Raw genomic sequence first — 19,227 nt, forward strand, 5'->3', positions numbered from 1 at the left:
GCCGTCGCCTGCGCACCGCGTCCTTGCGCACTTTCCAGTCGACAGGATTTCTCAAAGATAAGGGAATTGCTCTGTCAAGTAAAGTGATATATGGTCCGAAAGGACTTCAATTTATACAATTTCTCTTATTTTTTCCGCTACTTTTTGCGTTTTTCTGTTTGTTCCTCTCCTCGTCCTCCATCTTCTCCTTCGACCATTTCTCTCTCTCTTCCCCCATTTTGGGTGCTGTTTGTTGCCTTTTTCAGTGTCCTTATTGTTGTTGGCTTTGGCTTTCGCTTTGGCATTGGTGGTGTTGAAGTTGGGTATGGCCCTGAATCTGGGTTTGAGTTCTTCGTCATAGCTTGTAGTGGATGTGTGAATGTGGCAAAGGGATGAGGGGATGAGGGGAGAACGCTGCTGCTACGTTCCTCTTGACAAAAAATGCGAATATGAGTTTAGTTTATTTTTGTGCTTTTAGACAATTTTCATTTATTTGCTGCTGGAGCTGCTCTTCGTGCGGCTCCAAAAAGCAATACGTAAAATGAGAAAATAAGGAAAATAAGAATTCATGACCTTCGTCGGTATGTGCTATAACTTAATACACTACGACTAATATCGCAAGTTATTTGCTTTATTTTTGTAATTTTCCAGAAGTATGAGTAAGGGATGAACTACTTTCAGCTTGCAAAATAGGTTGACCCCAAAACAACAAAGTGAACTATGAAGTATTATATATCAGCATAGAATACAAATATTTCGATTAGAAAGTACATCCTGTGTATATCAAATATTAATAGCCCTTGACTATTTTTAATAATATCTAATCGTATATAAGTTAAAACAAAAAATTTAAATAAATCTACAGTCGACTGTGCTTAACTGTGAGATACCCACTACCCATTTTGAATAAAAGCAAATTATTGCAGTATTAATTTGATATATTTTCAAACCGTGAAAATACTAAAATTATACCAAATAATATTTTAAGTATATTGATACAGTACTACATTCAAAATACATATAGTGCGAAATATACCAGATTGACAGCCAAAGTAACTAAGACCTATAGTAAGTAGCAGTCTTCCGCATACAAGCGTTTTTATACCCGCTACCCATAGGGTAGAAGGGTATTATAACTTTGTGCCGACAGGAAATGTATGTAACAGGAAGAAGGAGGCATCTCCGACCCTATAAAGTATATATATTTTTGATCAGCGTCAACAGCCGAGACGATCTAGCCATGTCCGTCTGTCCGTCTGTGTGTCTGTCCGTCTGTCCGGCACAAATTTGAAACAAACTTGATCTGCGTGCAAACATAACAAATGCTGTCGAAAATTATAGGTCTATCTCTTATAGTCTCTGAGATCTAGGTTTTCATACAGACGGGCAGACAGACAGACAGACAGACAGACAGACATACGGACATAACTAGATCGTCTTGGCTGTTGACTTTGATCAAGAATATATGTACTTTATAGGGTCGGAGATGCCTCCTTCTGCTTGTAAGCTTACATTCCCTGCCGGCACAAAGTTATAATACCCTTCTACCCTATGTGTAGCGGGTATAAATATGCATATTTAATTTTCATAAATAAGATAGAATGGCGCCATAGCTGTGTGGCAGACGATAATAGCGACAACCAGAAAAGGAGCGAATAAGAAGTGGTCATAGTAGCAATTTGCGAAACAAAGTCTAAAAATGATATATCAAAAAAATAAAGAGGGCAGTTGCTGGAGCTGGAGTTGAAGCTGGCAAAAGCGGTAAGATGAACTTCAAATCTGGCACAAAATGAATAACTTTGCGAGTGAATGAAGCAGCAGTGGCTGTCGAATTGGATGAGACGATGACTCGCACAGCCAAAATGAGAAGAGGCGAATGGATGAACGGATGAAACGAAAGCTGAGCCAAGAGCTGTCATCCACAGCACTCGGCGATGTTGCCTGCAATTGACGGGCGCATTGTGCGGCGACTGTTTTTAGGATTTTCTAACAAAAGCGAGCGACGCGTCGCGCAACAGGAACTTGCGTCTGCTTGTGGTCTTGGCTCTTCGACTGGGTCGGAGATACTGAGATCGCCCAACTCATTTCATTTCTTTTTTGAGGGGTGGTGGCCTGTCCAAGGTTGGTTCGGCTTGGCTTTGATGCGTTGTACCTTTAAAGCAAAAATAAAGCATTCAAGCAGAAACACACACACACACACACACTCTGAGGCAAGCAGTTATCGTTTATTGGAAACGCTGCACAGACAGCGAATATTTGCGTTAAATTATAATTAGAATTTCTTTTTTATAGGCAATCACGCGCATATGTGTGCGTCTGTGTGTGTCTGTGTTTGTGTGGGTGTCTGCCTTTTGTTGTTGCAGCGGCTGCTGTTGTAATGTGTCCTTGGGGCGTCATTTAATTGCTTTTACCAATTTGATTTTCAAGTGCCATTAAGCCAGGCACGCCCCCAGCCACAGCCACAGCGCAGCCACATCCACATCCACTGTCGGAGCTCGAGACGGGAGCTGAAGCTGCCCGCATGTGGCAGAAAGTGAGAGCGAAACGATGGAAATGGTGCTATGACAGCTATGGAAATGGCTGTGGAAGTGGTAGTGAAAGTAACGCGCGTGCTTCAATTAATTGGAAAATGAATGAAACTCCACTCTATCGTTTACCCCGCTCCACTCCGCTCCGCTCGTCTCCGCTTTTGCTTCTGGGACAGTGTTCATTGTCTATTTTCGGCCAACGGCTCAATGAAAATGCAACTCGTGACAGTTGCAGCACAGTTGTTGCATCGCAGGCTGACTGGCTGGCAGCTCGGCAACTCGGCAACTCAGCAGCCCAGGCAAGCCGAAAAATTAATCCTCATCTCTCGTTGGCTCGCTCTCGCCCCTCCTGGGCTCTTATCCTGCTCGTCCCAGCCCCATAATTAATCGCGTGTGTGCGCGGCGCAAAATTATTAATTGCCACAACTGGCAACTGTCGCCATGTTTGTTGCCACTGCCACTTCCACCGCACCGAGGGGGAGGGGCATGCCACAAACGAAGCGAACCAACACGAACCTGACGCTGTCGTCGCTTAGTATTTTCCCCAGAATTCTAGCCGTCTGGCAGTTTGACAGTCTGGCTGTCTGGCAGTCCGGCAGTCTGGCCGTGCCATGTCATAAGTCGCATGCAACATAGCGGCTAATTGTTAGCAGCTTCCCGTGATCCTCCCATGCTTATTAATAGAAAATTAAAGCAATTATCAGTGTAAATGCGAAAATATGGCAAGGAAATCGACTTTGGCTGCCCTGCATGAGTAATTTTTCGCCACATGAGCACAGATGACAAAAACATGCAACACGGTGGCAAACAACAGTCGGAGCGACTCGTAAAACAACAGCAGGAAAAGAACGAGCAGCCGCAAGATGGAGACGGAGACGGGAGGTGGGGAGGAGAAGAGAGATCTTAGTGCGCATCGCTGCATTTCGCATGAAATTAATTACTTTTGGCACTTTTCATTGAGCAAACTTAGCATTTCTTTTGCTTGTTTTTCCTTTTCCCTTCGTTTGGTCTTCTCCTGCGGTTGTTTGTTTCATTCAGTGATACGAAATGAAAAATTGTTGCAAAAATTAATTACGCGCCAAAGGCATGTAGAATCACAAAAGCCAATCATTATACAAGGATATGGAATCAGAGTTGAGAACGGAGCAATGCACAAAAAAAAAACCCAAAGCAAGTCATTATTGGTTCACTTTTATTGAACATTCATTCATTATTCTTGTAATCGAATGATGAGGCAACCAGCTATTTAACCAAACAGTCAGACAGTTAGTCAGTCAGTCAACCAACCAACCAGACGAATGTCCATCTGTTCATCTGCTTGTGGGTCAGAAATTTCAGTGCCAACGCGCGAGCGCGAACACAGGCTAATTAAAGTGGTGTCCACCTACCAAATACACAACGAATCTCAGTCGCAGTCCGCAATCTGGAGAACTTGGTCAAGACTCAAGTGTTTGAGCCCGTCTTGACTGTCTCTCTCTCTCTCTTTCTCTCTTTCTGTCTTCTGTCAGCGCCTAGCTCTGCTTCGAGCGGCTCTTTTGTTGGCCGCTTTGGGCCCTCTTTCAATTTGCGATTTTTATGAGATTTTTGTGGCTTTTTGGACGTAACACTTACGTACACTATTTCCATTCCTCTGAGCTCCCTTCGGAGAGTAGTACAACCTGAGTCAGCTAGTTCGTTGAAGTATACTCTTCGATTGTGAAGGTATTTGACTTACACAATATTGATACTAAGTTGGGAAAGTGCACCATGAATATCAATAGTTGCAGTTTGAACATTGTGATTTTACTTTTAAGTTTAATAATTAATTATTATTTTATAATAATATTTCAATGCTTGTAATGTAGTCGAAAATTTTGTCTCTTCTTCAACTATGCTTTTAGTGTACATTTTCAATTTTGTGCGTTGAGTAATCGCTTATTTTAGCATAGTACTTGAGGTAGCTAAATCTAGGGATATACCCTACACAGCTAGCTATAGATACTCGGACACATGCATATATCATTTAACGATGGTAAGTCCGTCGCCTCACATATTTATTAAGACTTAAAACCTCATTTGAAAGCTTGAGTCTGGGATGCAGTCGGAGTCTGCCTTTCTCTTTACCCTGCCGGCTTACTGAATGTGGCAGGCTTTTTGAAAAGCCCGCTGGCATAAAAAGGTTTGGCAATAATTATATTTTAGTTTTATGGTCTGCAAAAGTAACCAACCCACCAAAAATGGTCAAGTGTTCCTGCCCAAAGCATCGGCCGTGAGTCATAAAACACAAACTGTTGCATAAATGACACCTAGATGCCGCAGGCATTGGGTATCGGACTTAGCTCCGGAATCTAGTCCGGAATATCGGGGTAAATTTGAGGAGATTCGATTTGCTGTTTGAGAGTCGGCTCTCGCCAGCAAAACAAAGTGTTGGCGATGGAAATGGAGCAGGAGAAGGAGGAGAAGGAATAGGACGGAGAAGAGGTTGGCAAATAATTCAAACAAATTGACAGCCGCACATTACGCAATGGGAACTGCAACGCTGCACTTTTGCAATGGTGTCCACCAAAACGATTCGCATCTGAAACCAAATTCGAAACAGTAGGAGAGAGAAATCTAATTGCCGAATGCAGTCGATGGCAGAGTGCAAAATCATGTCAACAGCAATTTTCCATTGTTAACAAAGAGCGAAGGAGAGTTGTCTCTGTATTTCAGTGCTGTGAATGCGAATGGGAATGGGATTGGGAGAGGAAAGTAGATATAGAAGCAGAAGTGGAATAACTGCAGCATCGTAAGTGCGTATACTTGATTATGGTTTTATTAGCACAGGGTTGCGCAAGATGTCGCAACTTGCTGTCTCTCGCCTGCCGTTGGCATTTCTTTGGCTAATTTCGTAGAAAATCCTTGGCACTTAAATTTGAAAACTAAGTAAAGCCCCAATGTCTTTCCACCCCTCGCCTCGTGGCAGTGTGGCAGCATCGCATATTGCCACGTACAGCTTAATGTGGTCTAAGTGCAATAATATTACTTTACTTCATTTATTTTGTGCAAAAATATAACAAAGATGTGACGTCGAAGAACAGAAGAAGACGACGACCGCAATCTCATACATACATTCTATATACTCACTCGAATGTGTACAAATATGTTTTCGCAAGGAAGCTAAAGTTGAAGAAGCTCGGAGCACGCAATAATGATGATGTCATTGTCAATGCTATCACCAGCAGCGGCAATAACAACAACGTTGAAAATGCTACGGCACCAACTCGACGAGTCGGCAAAAGCAAAGCAGAGCACAGCACAGCACAGAGCAGATGTAACTGAATTAAGCATTAAGTGCGGATATATAAACAACCCCACACAAATCCGAAATATGTATGTATGCGTGGGTCGAAGTTGGGATAGTTAGAGTTTGAGTTTGAGTTCTGCGTTCGTCTTAAAAACGTAAGGAAGCATAAAATAAAATGCAGCAACAACGTCATCATCATCATCATTGTCAACTGCAACAACAATGCAGTCTGAGACTCCTTCAACATATTCAAGTATTATATGGGTCTTTATCTTTCTCTTTCTCTATCCCTCCCTCTCACACACATGGCAGCCAAAAATATTCAAGGATTTTAAGAAATTATTGCGACTTTTATAATTTTGCCCACTTGCAACAAATTTGTTGACATGCGCAAAATGTTGGACACAAGACAACACACACATTTCCAACTGCTGTACAAATTTGTTGTGAAATATTCCAATAGTCGGTTTAGACGCATTTATTTGTTTGTACATGCATTTCATACTCTTTCAATAGTATTCTACTTTATTGTACAAGTCATTGTATCTGTGCTAGCCGCATCTGCAATATCTTAACAAATGCAGATGCATTCCAACAAAACTCAACTGTCGTTTCAGCCTGCCATGTTTTCAATAGAATTTACTTTTGTATTTTTGCTGGCACTCGAACTAAAAGTGGGCGTCACAAAATTACTCCAAGAGGGTGGGGCTTAGTCTACATTCTACGAATGTTTTGTATAAAACTTCTTGCAAGATTTTACGAGTAAGAACGGCAGTCTAAAAGTCAACTGGCAGACAACACATTTGATTGCAGTCAAATCCATTAAAATTGATTGCAAATTTTATTTATGGCATATCAAATGAGAGCTAATTTCTATATAAAACTGCAATTGATTAACTTTAATTAAAATGATTCAATGGATTTTCTCACTTTCGCTCGAAAAAATATGTTTTATTACAAAATCTACTACGTTGTTAATTCTATTGTGAAATATTCCTTTTAAATCCCTTCTTTATTAAATTCAGAATTATATATGTCGCTTAAACTTTTTGTTGTTCTTTTAATCCATAGACTAGAAAAGTTTTATAAATCGAGATACAATTTTGTAGCGAAACTAACTCACTTAGTATCCAAGCCCAAAAGTCCACTTGAGAATCTGAAGAAGCGCATAATCTGATCATTTAATCTGCATTGGAAATCATTATACTCATTAAAGTCAAGCAGAGTGAGCATCCCAAATGCCGCCAGGGGAATGAATTGAATGAGAAGCCCGCAGCCAGTAACGAGACCAATCCGAGTGTGGTTTACTAGAACTCGCATTCGAGTATGCGGACTATAATTTATGCCCTGCTATTGTTTCGAGCACATTCGCACACTTCACAATCTGTTCGAGTTACATTTTTATTGACAAATTGCGTTGATTTTTGCGCTTCTCGTTGACTACTCTCGGCATGAGGGTTGCCCTCTTCTCACTACAGACTACCGACTGTTGTGTGTACTCTCCTCCTTCCGCTTTCCTCCTCCGGCTCTCGTATCACTCTCGTCTAACTAAGCATCAGTCTTTGTGGCCTGTGTCAATGGCACTTCAAACTGCAAACGACCGGAACTAGTAATTGTCATTTTTGTGAGTGGCCTCCGCGGCGGGTCTGCGCATCGACAGCTCGACAATCAAGCAAACAAATTCAATTATGTAAATTTAGACATCAACTGATACGTAGAAACAGATACATAAAAATGATGACAGCAATGCCAGGAGCTTTCACGCAACGCTTAAATGGGGCAAGTACACATGCAATGCGCTTTTAGATGAAAGTGTAAAGCGGATCGTTGCAGCCGCATGCCGCATGCCACACTATTCATGCATATGATGCGATATTGCAACTACAATCCAGTCAGACTAGCAAACTGAAAAGCCGCCAAGCAAACAGGCAGCCCACGCGGCAAGAGGACAGACAAGTCGTCGTTTATTGCACTAAATTTTTCATTGTATCAATTGTCAAAACAAAGTTTTTGGATTGTCGCCACATTGCCCAAGCCGACGATTCCGCGTGGAGCTTATGTCGCTTTCATCTCGTTTCTTCTTCTGCTTCCCTCTCTTACTCTCAGACAACGATGCCAGTGATGGCGATGACGACGACGACAACTGCCGTGGTGTTACTTTCAATTGAACTTAATTAAATTTGTAAGTGAATCTAGTGCGGGCTGATGCTGATGCTGATGGCAATGAGCGCGGCTACGACTCTGCCCTCTTTCTCCACACTATTTATATCGAGTGCGATGCATTTCACGACAGACGTCGGACGACACAAGAGTTGACAATGCGACCAACTAGTAACTCAGATCGAGATCGGCAATGAGAAGGAGATGGAGAAAGGTATGGGGAAGGGAAGTGGGGGCAAACGAGACGCGCCATCACGCATTGTAAAGTCTTTGTCTGCTGCGACAATTTACATAATTTAAGTCATTTAAATTATCCGAAAACATTTCAATTCATTTTGTAGCTTGCACCCACGCGCATACTTACGTTCACATTCCCATTGAGATTCATACTTACTTGTAGTACACTCACAATCACACTGACACTCACTCTCAAAATGCAAACCAACTTGACTCCAACTGTGTGGCGCACATTCTCATTGTACTATAGTCCCTGAATAGTCGCTGTCTTCCATTGTTATCGTCGTCTGAATGATTTTGCGATTATGTAAAGTGCATTAATGAGCCTCGGACTGAACTCAAATTCATAGCTCGAGGCAATTCCAATGAGGATGGATGCCTTGACAGCTTTACCATGAATAGACTTCATATCGCATTACAAAAGACAATAGCTTTTGCCTCCGAACAATTCTTTGGTAGCTCTGACTCTGACTGAAAGTTAGCTAACCAAATTAGCTTTTGCTGATTGGGTATAAATTTCATTCGCAGCACAAAAGACTTTTATTGTTGATGAAATAATGCAGTTGTTGTGCGTTAATTTGTTCGGCAAATCTACATTAGATGTTCTAAAATTTATTCATTTCATCATAAAATTGTATTATTGGAGTCTGTGTTTGTAATATACAGCAATTTTATTTTAAAATCCCATGAGAAAAACTCTGCATAAATTGCAGTAAGGAAAAAATCTAGATTGCAAATTTGATTTAACATCTTTTCGGTCTTTTTAAAAAAAATCTTGAATCAAGATTTTCAGATTTAAAAAATCTTAAGTCAAAAATTCAGTCTTTAATCATTGTTTTAAAATTAAACAAGTAAGAAAGCTACAGTCAACTCTGCCCGACTGTAAGATACCCACTACCGCTTTTTAATAAAACCAAAACAGTGCGGTATTATTCTTAAAGTATACCAAATTGACATACCGCAAAAATAACAAAATATACCAAAGGCTATATTTGGTAAATAACTTTTACAATTTGTATGTGTTTTCAATCAAATTTTCAGGTATCATAAATACTGAAGCTATAATTTTTATTACGTATCGCAAATCGCGACTCAAGCTTTAATATTACGCTTGTTATTTGATTTTTGTCAATTTGCGGTGGCGGATGTGGCCGTGGCAACAAATTTGAAACAAGCTTGATTTGTGTGCAAACATAATAAGTGCATCTAGAATTTGTAGAATTTTTATACCCGCTACCCATAGGGTAGAAGGGTATTATAACTTTGTGCCGGCAGGAAATGTATGTAACAGGTAGAAGGTGGCATCACCGACCCTATAAAGTATATATATTCTCAGCATCAATAGCCGAGACGATCAAGCCATGTCTGTCTGTCTGTCCGTCTGTCCGTATAAAACACTGGATCTCAGAGACTATAAGAGATAGAGCTATAATATTTTTCGACAGCATTTGTTATGTTCGCAGATCAAGTTTGTTTCAAATTTTAGCCACGCCCCCGTAAATCAAAAAAATCGATAAACAAGAGTAATTTTAAAGCTAGAGTTGCGAATTACAATAATTACTATAGTAGTTATGATTCCTGAAAATTTGGTTGCGATCAGATAAAAACTGTCGAAGTTATTAAAGAAATACTTTTGTATGAGTAAAAACGCCTATTTACTAGGGGTCTTAGTTACTTTGGCTGACAATCTGGTTTATTGTGCCGTCTATGGTATATTTTGAATGGTGTACTATATCGATATACCAAACATACCATTTGGTATATTTTTAGTATCTTCGGTATATTTTGAAAATAATACCGCAATATTTTGCCTTTATTAAAAATGGGTAGCGGGTATCTCGCAGTCGAGCACACTCGACTGTAATTTTCTTACTTGTTTATGTTGATTTAAGATATTAGTTTACTGGTTCAATTTTGAAGTCATACAATCTTGATTAATAATTTAGTCTTGCTTTAGCACTTTCTTCTGTGAACATACTTTTCTACATGCTAACATTAGGATATATACGACTATCATCTTGATGCTCTCCTAAAATCATCTTGTATATATTTAGAAATAGGAATTGGGTTATACTTTGTGCAAGACTCGCACCAAATTTACTATAAGTAAATACATTAAATTATAACTATATTACAGAACGATGATTTCAATCTTCTTGAGATTTGATTTATCGTATTACTTCTTCGAATGACGACAATTATGGTACGGATATAACTTTGTAAATTTATTGAAAACTTGTTCTAGATCTTCCGTTTTGAAAACTGCCCAATATATTACAAGTTTATTTAATCAATGCTTAATATAATAATCGCGTATTATGATAGAAGCAAGACTAACATTATCTAGTCCAGAATTGTCTAGAACCTTGTTCAGACGTGGGAATCCATATGCGACACATTGGTATATATGGCTCGTTCAGAGTAGGACGATGATGATGCCATAAAAGAGATAAACCCGTCGCATAAAATGGTGTCACATATGCGCAACATTAATCTGTTTTGAAATTATAAAAGTGGAGTGTACGCAGTAAAGTCTCTGCAAAAAAAATATGAAATTAAAATAGCAACCACCACGGAAAGACTAAGGCAAGGGCTGGGCTGAGATGGGCTGGGATGGGTTGGGTTTGGGCTTGTCAGGCTGCAGCCGGGACCTGGAACAGGAACAGAAACAGAAACAGGGACAGAGGCAAGGACAGGGCATGGGAACTCGGATGAGGCTGTGGCTTTTGTAAGCGCAGTTTACAATATATTTTTTACTTTGTGTTTCTGTCTCCGTCTCTCTGAAATCATATTCATATGCAAAGCGAGAACAACAACACAATGGTAAAAAGTAATGATGCCAACACCAAGCGTGACATTATAACAACAATAACAACACAAGAACTATGGGGAAAGAGGATAAGGAAGAGGGGGGAAGGGGCAGCATCAGCAGGCGACAGGAGGCAACAATAACGAGGGAATTACGAGCATCAAAATGCGCAATGAAAATAAATTAAAGTTTCAGAAACAACAAGTTCAAAGTAGACTGACTGCCAGGGGATGGATGTTGGGAGATTACCGTTAACTGCTGTTATGCCGCTGAGGTGAGGAGCTACACAGTAGGAAGGAGGGGGGGTGGATAGTCGACTGCAATTCGTACAAATGTAAAATAAGAAGAACTTTCTGTAGGTGGACAATGCGCGAGCGAGAAAAAGGAAAAAACTTTGGGCAAATATATAAGAAATTTGCATAAATTGACAGCTCGGAATGTTGTACGCCACCGCATAATTGGCACTTGGAGCAGCTGTAAACAGCTCGTAAAAGTAATTACAGCTGCAGACAGAGCGGACAGTGGGGTGAGCCTAAATGGCGGTATGTGCGTGTGTATGTGTGTGTGTGTTGCGTTGCGTTGGTGGTGTCACAAATGAGCCTCCCTCTGCCGTCTTTCTAATGTCTAATGTTATGTGTGCCGAGCAGGCCAGCCACTAATTATAGGGAACTTAAACGCAACTAATTTTCACACTTGGAAAATGATTAAAACTCCATTTGTATGGAAGAGCGAGAGAAGCAACAGCGTCCAGAGCAGCGTGCGGCCAAGCAGCCAAACAGCCAAGCAGCCAACCAGCTCAGCACCTTGGCTAATTAATATTAATTGAATTTGTTGGTCAAGCGTGTGTGCGTGTGTCTCTATGTGTGAGTGAGTGAGTGTGGTGGCAGGGTGCGTGGTAATCTGCACAGCTGCTGTGCCATTGAATTTGTTTTGAAATTAGTAGCGGCTGCCGAAAAAAGGAAACCTTAAGAAGAGTCCACTTCACACCAACTGATGACCAACTAATGCCAACTCCAGCTCACGAAAGGAGAGCAAAGGAAGCTCGATGAAGCGTGTGCCCCTCATGAAAGTTCGCGGCAATTATTGTTCAATTATATTGGCTGGGTCTTTCAAGAAGATACTGCACGCAACGCATTGGTCATCGGGGCATACGAAAGTGTTGGTACATATACAGTTGTCCAGCTGACCAGCTGACTATCAGATGGCAAATGGCATAAAGACACCCACATCAAATGTCCAGTGCAAATCGCATAAAGTGCTGGGAATTCGCATGCTGAGAATCAATGGAAACACAGAAAGAACATTTGTGGTTTTCATTATCTTTTATTCATAATTTATTACAATTGAAAATTATGTTCAATATTTTCTCATATTTTGCATTTCATTTGCTCTCCCTATTTCTTCATATTCTTCATCTTCTTCTTGCCATCTCTATTTCGTTCACTTTTTTATTACATTCATCGAGTTGATCTAGTTAATTCTCCAATTTCTCATAATCTTAAGATTTGTTTTTTATTTCTTTACATAGAAGCTTCAATTACTTTATTAATTTAATGATACTTATCTTTTTTTTAAATATATTCAAGTTTACTTTTCATCTCTCTTTTACTTCCTGTTTTTTTGTTTTCTTCTTTTATATTTAATCCTAAAAATTTGGTTAAAGTTAATTTATACACGCACAAACACTGATTTATTTATTTCATATAAATATATTAGTTTTTGTATTATTTTGTTTTGCTTTTGCCTTGGCTTTGTGATTCAATATTTTGTGTTTTATGTTTAATCTGATTATTTATTGCAACTACAGAGCTAGTTCTCTCTCCTGTTCTAACTCTGTTCATCGAGCGCACACTATCTATCTCGCTCAATCGCTCACCCGCACCTCTCTTGTTCTATGAGTATTTGTGTCTCTCTCTCACATACTCTTTTTTATTTTTCTTTGCTCTCTTCTACATACGCTATGTACATAGATCATCATATGCTGTCTCGTGGGTATGTTGTAAGTTGTATAGATCGTTTATGCACTTTTAGTCTATGCTCAGGGTTGCATTTGTCTCCGGTCATTAAAATCTAGCTTTAAATACAGTATATTTTTTGTTTTTTTGTTTGTTTGTTTGTTTTTTGTTTCAGTTTTGCGTTTAATTATGATGGTTTTATAATTTAGGCGGGTTCCTCCGCTATTTACAAAATATTTTCAATGGGAGTTTATCAAAAATGTACAATAATTATTAAATATATTATTAGTATGTAAATATAATCATCGTATTAAATGTTGCTGTCGTTCTTAATAATCATATTAAATATTTACGGCGTATACATTAAAGTTTCGAGAAAAATCACATTTTAATTTAAATTCTTATACGAAAAAAGGTTGAAACACAAAAAGCTTTAAAATTCATTTCATGTACAATATTTGTATTTTTTGTTAAATATTTTTATTATAATTAATTGTGTTTTGGTTTTACTTAAATTAGTTTTCAACCCTTCTTCTTCCTTTTATACTACTTACTTGCAAGTAACGCTTATCAACACTGACACAACTGACACTGCCAAGCCAAGCGGTCACCACATACAAAATTAATTCTCGTGCAGAGGATTTAATTTACAAGCTTTTAGTTACAATTCAAAGTGTCTTGGTAGAAGTTAACATGCTGGCACCACGAAAGAGAGAGAGAGAGAGAGAGAAAGGACAAGAATGGAATATCGAATCTACTCAGTAGATGATACGAATATAAACAAGCAAGGAAACAGTCAATTCTAGAAACTATTTCTTAATCCATTTCTCTTTCTTTCTTGCTTGATCTCAACATGTTAACCGATGGTTCGCATTCCTGCTCTACTTCGTCCTTACTGAATTTTGGTTCCTTGTGCTTAGGTTATTAAGCATACATACATATTTTATATTATTTATTTTGGATTTCGAAAATTAGCAATAATATATCTAAATATTCATAGCTTTCAATATATTCTCTTATTCACACATATATATTAATATATAAGTTATATATATGAATATAGTACTCGTATACATCTTTCGCTCAATTAATTTTGGGGTTTTCGTTTAAGGCGTTCTGTACAATTTGCGTTTAATCATTTCTCAAGTCAATGGTTTTTATTGATTAGATAACTACCATAAAGTCTAATATATTACTATCGATGCATAAATCGTATAATTCTGTATATATTTAATGAAAATTTTGCAATTTGCGTTTCCATGTTTCGTTTTGTTTTTAATTTTAAATACTTAGGTCTGGCTGAAAAACATTTGCCATTAGCAATTTGTAAATAAATTTGTATAGCTTGTTTTTTGTTGCTTTTCGTGCAAAACAATAATATAATTTTGTCCAGGGGTATTCTTTAAGAAGTTCGTATACGTTTGAATGATTGTTTCCAGTATAGTAGTTATAATTAGATGAGTGTGCGTGTGTTTTCAATACTATTATGTGTGATGTAAATAGTATAAGGAAATCAGGAGTTTTTACAGGAAAGAAGCTCTCGGTTAATTTGTTTGTAAAAAGCCAAAGGATATAGTACATATAGCACATTCGTGTTTTAGAGCTATAAAAAGGTACTTACTTGCTCACACACATTGTTAATAGTATGGTAGCAGTGCTCGTATATTCAAAATGAAATTGTACAACACTTAATTAAATTTCAGTTTGTTTCTCTTTACATTTACGTATATTCGTTTCGATATTAGTTTTCATAAATTTGGTATTTCAACTGTGTAAATTCAATTTAAACGCACTTGTTCTAGTTGAAATCAGTTCAATTGCCTTAATATTTTAGGAAAGCGAACCCCAAAGCCTCACCCAAAACTGCATTGCGAGTCGGAAAAATAAAATAAGAAACTGGAAATGACCTCTTGCTGCAGAAAGTATGAATCAAAAATCAAATACAAACACAAGAAATGTTATTTTTGCAATTATTTATCAAAGATGCATTTTACTCGTATTTTCATCATTTAATCTTTCCATTTTGTATTGTGTTTAAAATTAAATTAAGTAATTGTAATAATAATGATAATAATAATAATAATAATCATAATAGTAACTAAATATAACGCATACAAATTAAAATACATAAATTAAATTAGAATTTAAAATTATACATAATTTATTTATTATTTTGTATATGTTATGTAAATGTATGTTTGTGTATACGTATGTATGTGTGTACATATGATTATGTGTACTCGCAAGCTTATCATTTATCATTTATAATTTATGGTTAATTGTTTTTCAATTTTTTTGTGTGTAGCTCCTCAGTTGTGTGTTCGGTTTTTAGTGTATTTATTCATTGTCGAAGATGCGATTTTCTTGGAGATAATACTACAAAATACACACACAATAGGAAATTCAATACATTCCACAAAGAAAAATAATCAAAGAATTGTAGTGATCCAATTTAAATTCAATTTCAGTTTTGCTTTCGTTTAAGTTTTGCACTGCGTAAAATTAGAAAACAATTTAATTAATTTAAATAATATGTAATGTTAAAACTAAGATATATGTTTCCATATATAGATACGTGGTTATACATATGTATATATATATGAAAGTAAATAGTTGGTATTTAATCAATTATCATTAGTTTTAATTAGTTATCGTTCTGTTCATATATGTACATTTGTATGCATACGTACAAACAAGGTAAGTATCTACTACATATAAGAAAACAAAAGCGTTTACTTCAACTGACTTCTTACATTAATAAACAAAGAAACTAAATCTAGAGAACATTATCCCCCCCTCTGCTTCACATTCGTTCTTTTCTGTTCTGTTCTGTTTGTTGTGTTTTGTATTTATTTTTATTTTTATTTTTATTTTTGTTGCATTTTCGAAAATGGATTGAAAAGAATTGTACGCAGCTTGTGGTCAATTTTGGTTGCTAAGAAATCCATTCTTTACTAAATTCAAATTAAAAAAATAGTTTTATAAAACAAACAAATCAATTATTATTTTATTGTTTGCAGTCGTTCAAACTGTAGCTTATGTTTTCGTTTTGGATTTGGATTTGGATTGCGCCTAAATTCATGCTTCGAAATATTGCCTTTTGTAGCTTTTGACGTACTGATTTGCATGTAAGAATTCAATTAGTAAATATTTCCATGTTGTTTGTCAAATATTTAAGTGTGTGTACATGTGTGTGTGTGTGTGTGTTGTTTTTGTTGATGTCTGTATTTTTTGTTGTTGTATTCATTTAACTTAGACCTAAGCGTTTCATTTTGCTTTATGCATAAATATCTTCGTGCTCGACGTCCTCTTCTATTGTTGCTTCTTGAAGTTATTTAATTTTAAGGTATACACAAAAAAGTTCATTTAACGTTGTTGTTGGTAATATTGTTGCTGCTGCAGTTGGTGTTGTTGCTGTTGGTTCTGTTGTTGCGCATGCCTTTCTTTCTATTTGCTAATATCATCATCACTTTCATTATAATTTTGTTATTCTTATGATTTTACTACGATTTTACTGCGATCTATTACATGATTGAAATTGCCACACGGTTTGTCATTTCTGTTCAACTGTCCAGATCGGTTCCAGCTCCGACTCCGATTCCGACTCCGGTTCCGAGTCCTATTCCAGTTCCTCTGCTATGTAGTAGTAATTCTAAGCTATGATTTTGGCTTTGTCGCTATCAGCTTGCTGCTCAACATTGGTTTCCGTCTGCATTTGGTTTCCCTTCCACATCCGCTCGTCCATCGTTGATGGATTTGGTAACAGCTTCAGCTTCAGCTTCAGCTCCGCTTCCGGTTGCAGCTCCAACTTCAACTCCACCAACGGACTGCGATGCGTTTGTGGCCTCGGGATGCGTCGCGTATCCATCGCTAACGTTACATTACAAGTGCTGGCCATAGTATTCAGCGGGCGGGTAGTGGGGGTAGCCTTGATGGAAGCCAGGATCGCCGGGCGGACGATGCATCATATGCGCCTGGCTGTCCATCATATAGCCCATGGCATCGTGACCATAACCGGAGGGACCTGGATGCGGTGTATAAACTGTTGAGAGTTGCGTTTGATGATGTTGCAATGAGAGACAGAGATCGAGAGAGAGAGAGAGAGAGAGAGAAAAAAATGTCAATAATTAGAAATTGCGTTCGAAATTAGTCAAAGCTCCTAATTGCTCTTTCTCTTTGCTTTGCGCCATTTCATAGTTATGGATATTTTTTTTGGTTTGTTAAGGAGGGAGGATGGGGCATTGGATTGGGGGCATGGTTGGTTGGTTGGTTGTGATATTTACCTGCTCGATTTGATTGATCGATCATTGGCTGCACAATTCTTCGGCGCGCATTGATGAACCTGTAAGAGACAAAAGCAGAGAGCAATGGATATTAGTTTGAGTTTTTTTCTTATTTTTTAATTAAGCAGAAGACAACAGTTGGATTTATGAATTATTTATAAATGATTTTAGACGGTGACTGCCGAGATTTTCAGCAGCCTGCTTTATGTGCGCAACTTAGCCATAAACTAAACCAAATCTTTGCCAGAGTCACACTTTTTGCTCGCCAAACGAGAGTCGGGCCACATCAATGGGACATGGGGCATGGGGCATGGGGCATGAGGCATGGGGAATGGGAGCTGGGAATGGTTGCCTGGTTTACAAAGCCCAGTGCCGACTTTGGTTATGATTGTCGTTTAATAAATGCAATAAGAAATAATAAGCAGGCAGTTGCTGATCCATCCGCAGCGTGAAGGATCAACCAAAGAAATGAAATGATTAAAGCAAAAAAGCCGACATCGGCATCGGCATCGAGTTCGAGCTTGAGTTCGAGCTCGAGATCGAGATCGTCGCAGCCGTCGCGTCACAGGAGTGACAGCCAGCTTAGTTCAAGCGATCTTAGCCGCTTGGGTTGACACAGAAAGCTCACAAACAGAAACAGATACCCAAAGACACTTACTAAGGAAAAAAAGAGGCAGAAAAAATGAAGGGAAAACTATACTATAAGAACAGGAACACAACGAGACATTAGCCAAAAATGAAAAAAAGCAACACAGAAAAAAAGAACTCTTTGCGATTTAGTAGAGGTTAATGCACTGAAAGCAGCCCCTGAAATTCATTCCTTACATATGTATAAGAAGACACTTCATTTTCGATTTTCGGTCTTTGTTGGGAGCGAGCGTTGTGTTGCCTTTTTTCAATTTGCAGTTCAGTTTTGTTGCTCATTTTGAGGCGGAAATTGTTGCAACGCCCTGGAATCGTTTATCAAAACGACAAAATGGAATTGAGTTCCGTTGCAAACGATTTGGGGAACGTTTTGGCTCAAGAAGATTCAAAATGTGAGACGTTGCCATGTTGTAAGCTGCAAATCGATTTGGCCGCTGGCTGCTGACTTGATTGGCTGCGTTGCAAATGGCGAGAGAAGAAACCGAGTGGCAGAGAAATGTGGTATGTGGCATGTGGCATGTGGCAAGCGGCATGCACTGGTAATGCCACAAGAACGGCGCACATTTGCGGCGTTATTTATGTACTTACGCCATAATTATAACTTTTTTCCACTCTGCAGCTGTAAGTAAGCGTTAATATTTAAAACTTGGCTACAACAAAACTTTTTCGATTACAGCAGAGAACAGTAACAGAACCGAATTCACTGAGTTCTTAGTGTACTCTGTCCGTCTGTCTGGCTGTCTAAGAGTTTTACTTTTCCTTCTTATTGGGTGTTAATGGACTTTCCTTCTATCTTCCTTGCACACTTTCCCTCCAGGACTTGCCTTCTCTATCTGTTGGTCATTTGAATTGCTTCTTACGCAGTTTCCTGTCCTATTTCTACGCCTGCCACTCCCCAAATTGCGCAAAATAAATACACATTTAGCTGAAGAAGCCCTTGGCCATTCCCCATGGATTAGTGTTTTGGCGAAGGTGTCGTCTGCCAGCCCATAAATAACCAAAAGTGTCATCATTTTATTTTGCTATTTTCTGCAAAGGTTTCCCTCTATTTTTTTGTATTCTTTTTTTTGCTCCTTCGTTCCTTCTCTGTCAGCATTTGCTTCTCCTTGAAGCTGTGTTGTCTACGCAGCGTTGCGTGCTTAAGCGAAGCGAGCAGGGCTCCTTTACCTCCCTCACAGCCCAAAGAGTCCTGCCATAGTCCTTGCCTCTGCTAGTATTTGTTAATTTGCAGTGTGCTTCAGTGAGCGCGAAATTCAATTTAATTGAGCTGAGTGCCAGTCCCAGTGCCACCGTTAGCAGCAGTGGAAGGACCACTTCCTCCCTACCAGTTCAGTAACCCAATCTATACCCACTCCATCTCCATCTC

At 38.5% G+C, this 19,227-nt stretch overlaps 1 protein-coding gene across 3 annotated transcripts in view; it reads right to left on the minus strand.

The window, feature by feature from the left end:
* Positions 1-15,086: 15,086 nt before the first annotated feature.
* The window catches only part of LOC132786727 (homeobox protein homothorax), a 114,316-nt gene continuing 110,175 nt past the window's right edge, over positions 15,087-19,227 (minus strand). For 2 of the 3 annotated variants that reach the window (XM_060793349.1, XM_060793347.1), the window contains 2 exons: positions 17,217-17,275; positions 15,088-16,975 (listed from right to left, as the gene is read on the minus strand). In XM_060793349.1, the coding sequence (XP_060649332.1) occupies positions 16,815-16,975; positions 17,217-17,275 (220 nt within the window). In that variant the 3' untranslated portion in view covers positions 15,088-16,814. Of the gene's footprint in view, positions 16,976-17,216; positions 17,276-19,227 lie in introns of all 3 variants that reach the window. The other variant, XM_060793348.1, reaches the window with a different exon arrangement.

Source organism: Drosophila nasuta, chromosome 2R, assembly GCF_023558535.2.
Source record: "Drosophila nasuta strain 15112-1781.00 chromosome 2R, ASM2355853v1, whole genome shotgun sequence".
NCBI lineage: Eukaryota > Metazoa > Arthropoda > Insecta > Diptera > Drosophilidae > Drosophila > Drosophila nasuta.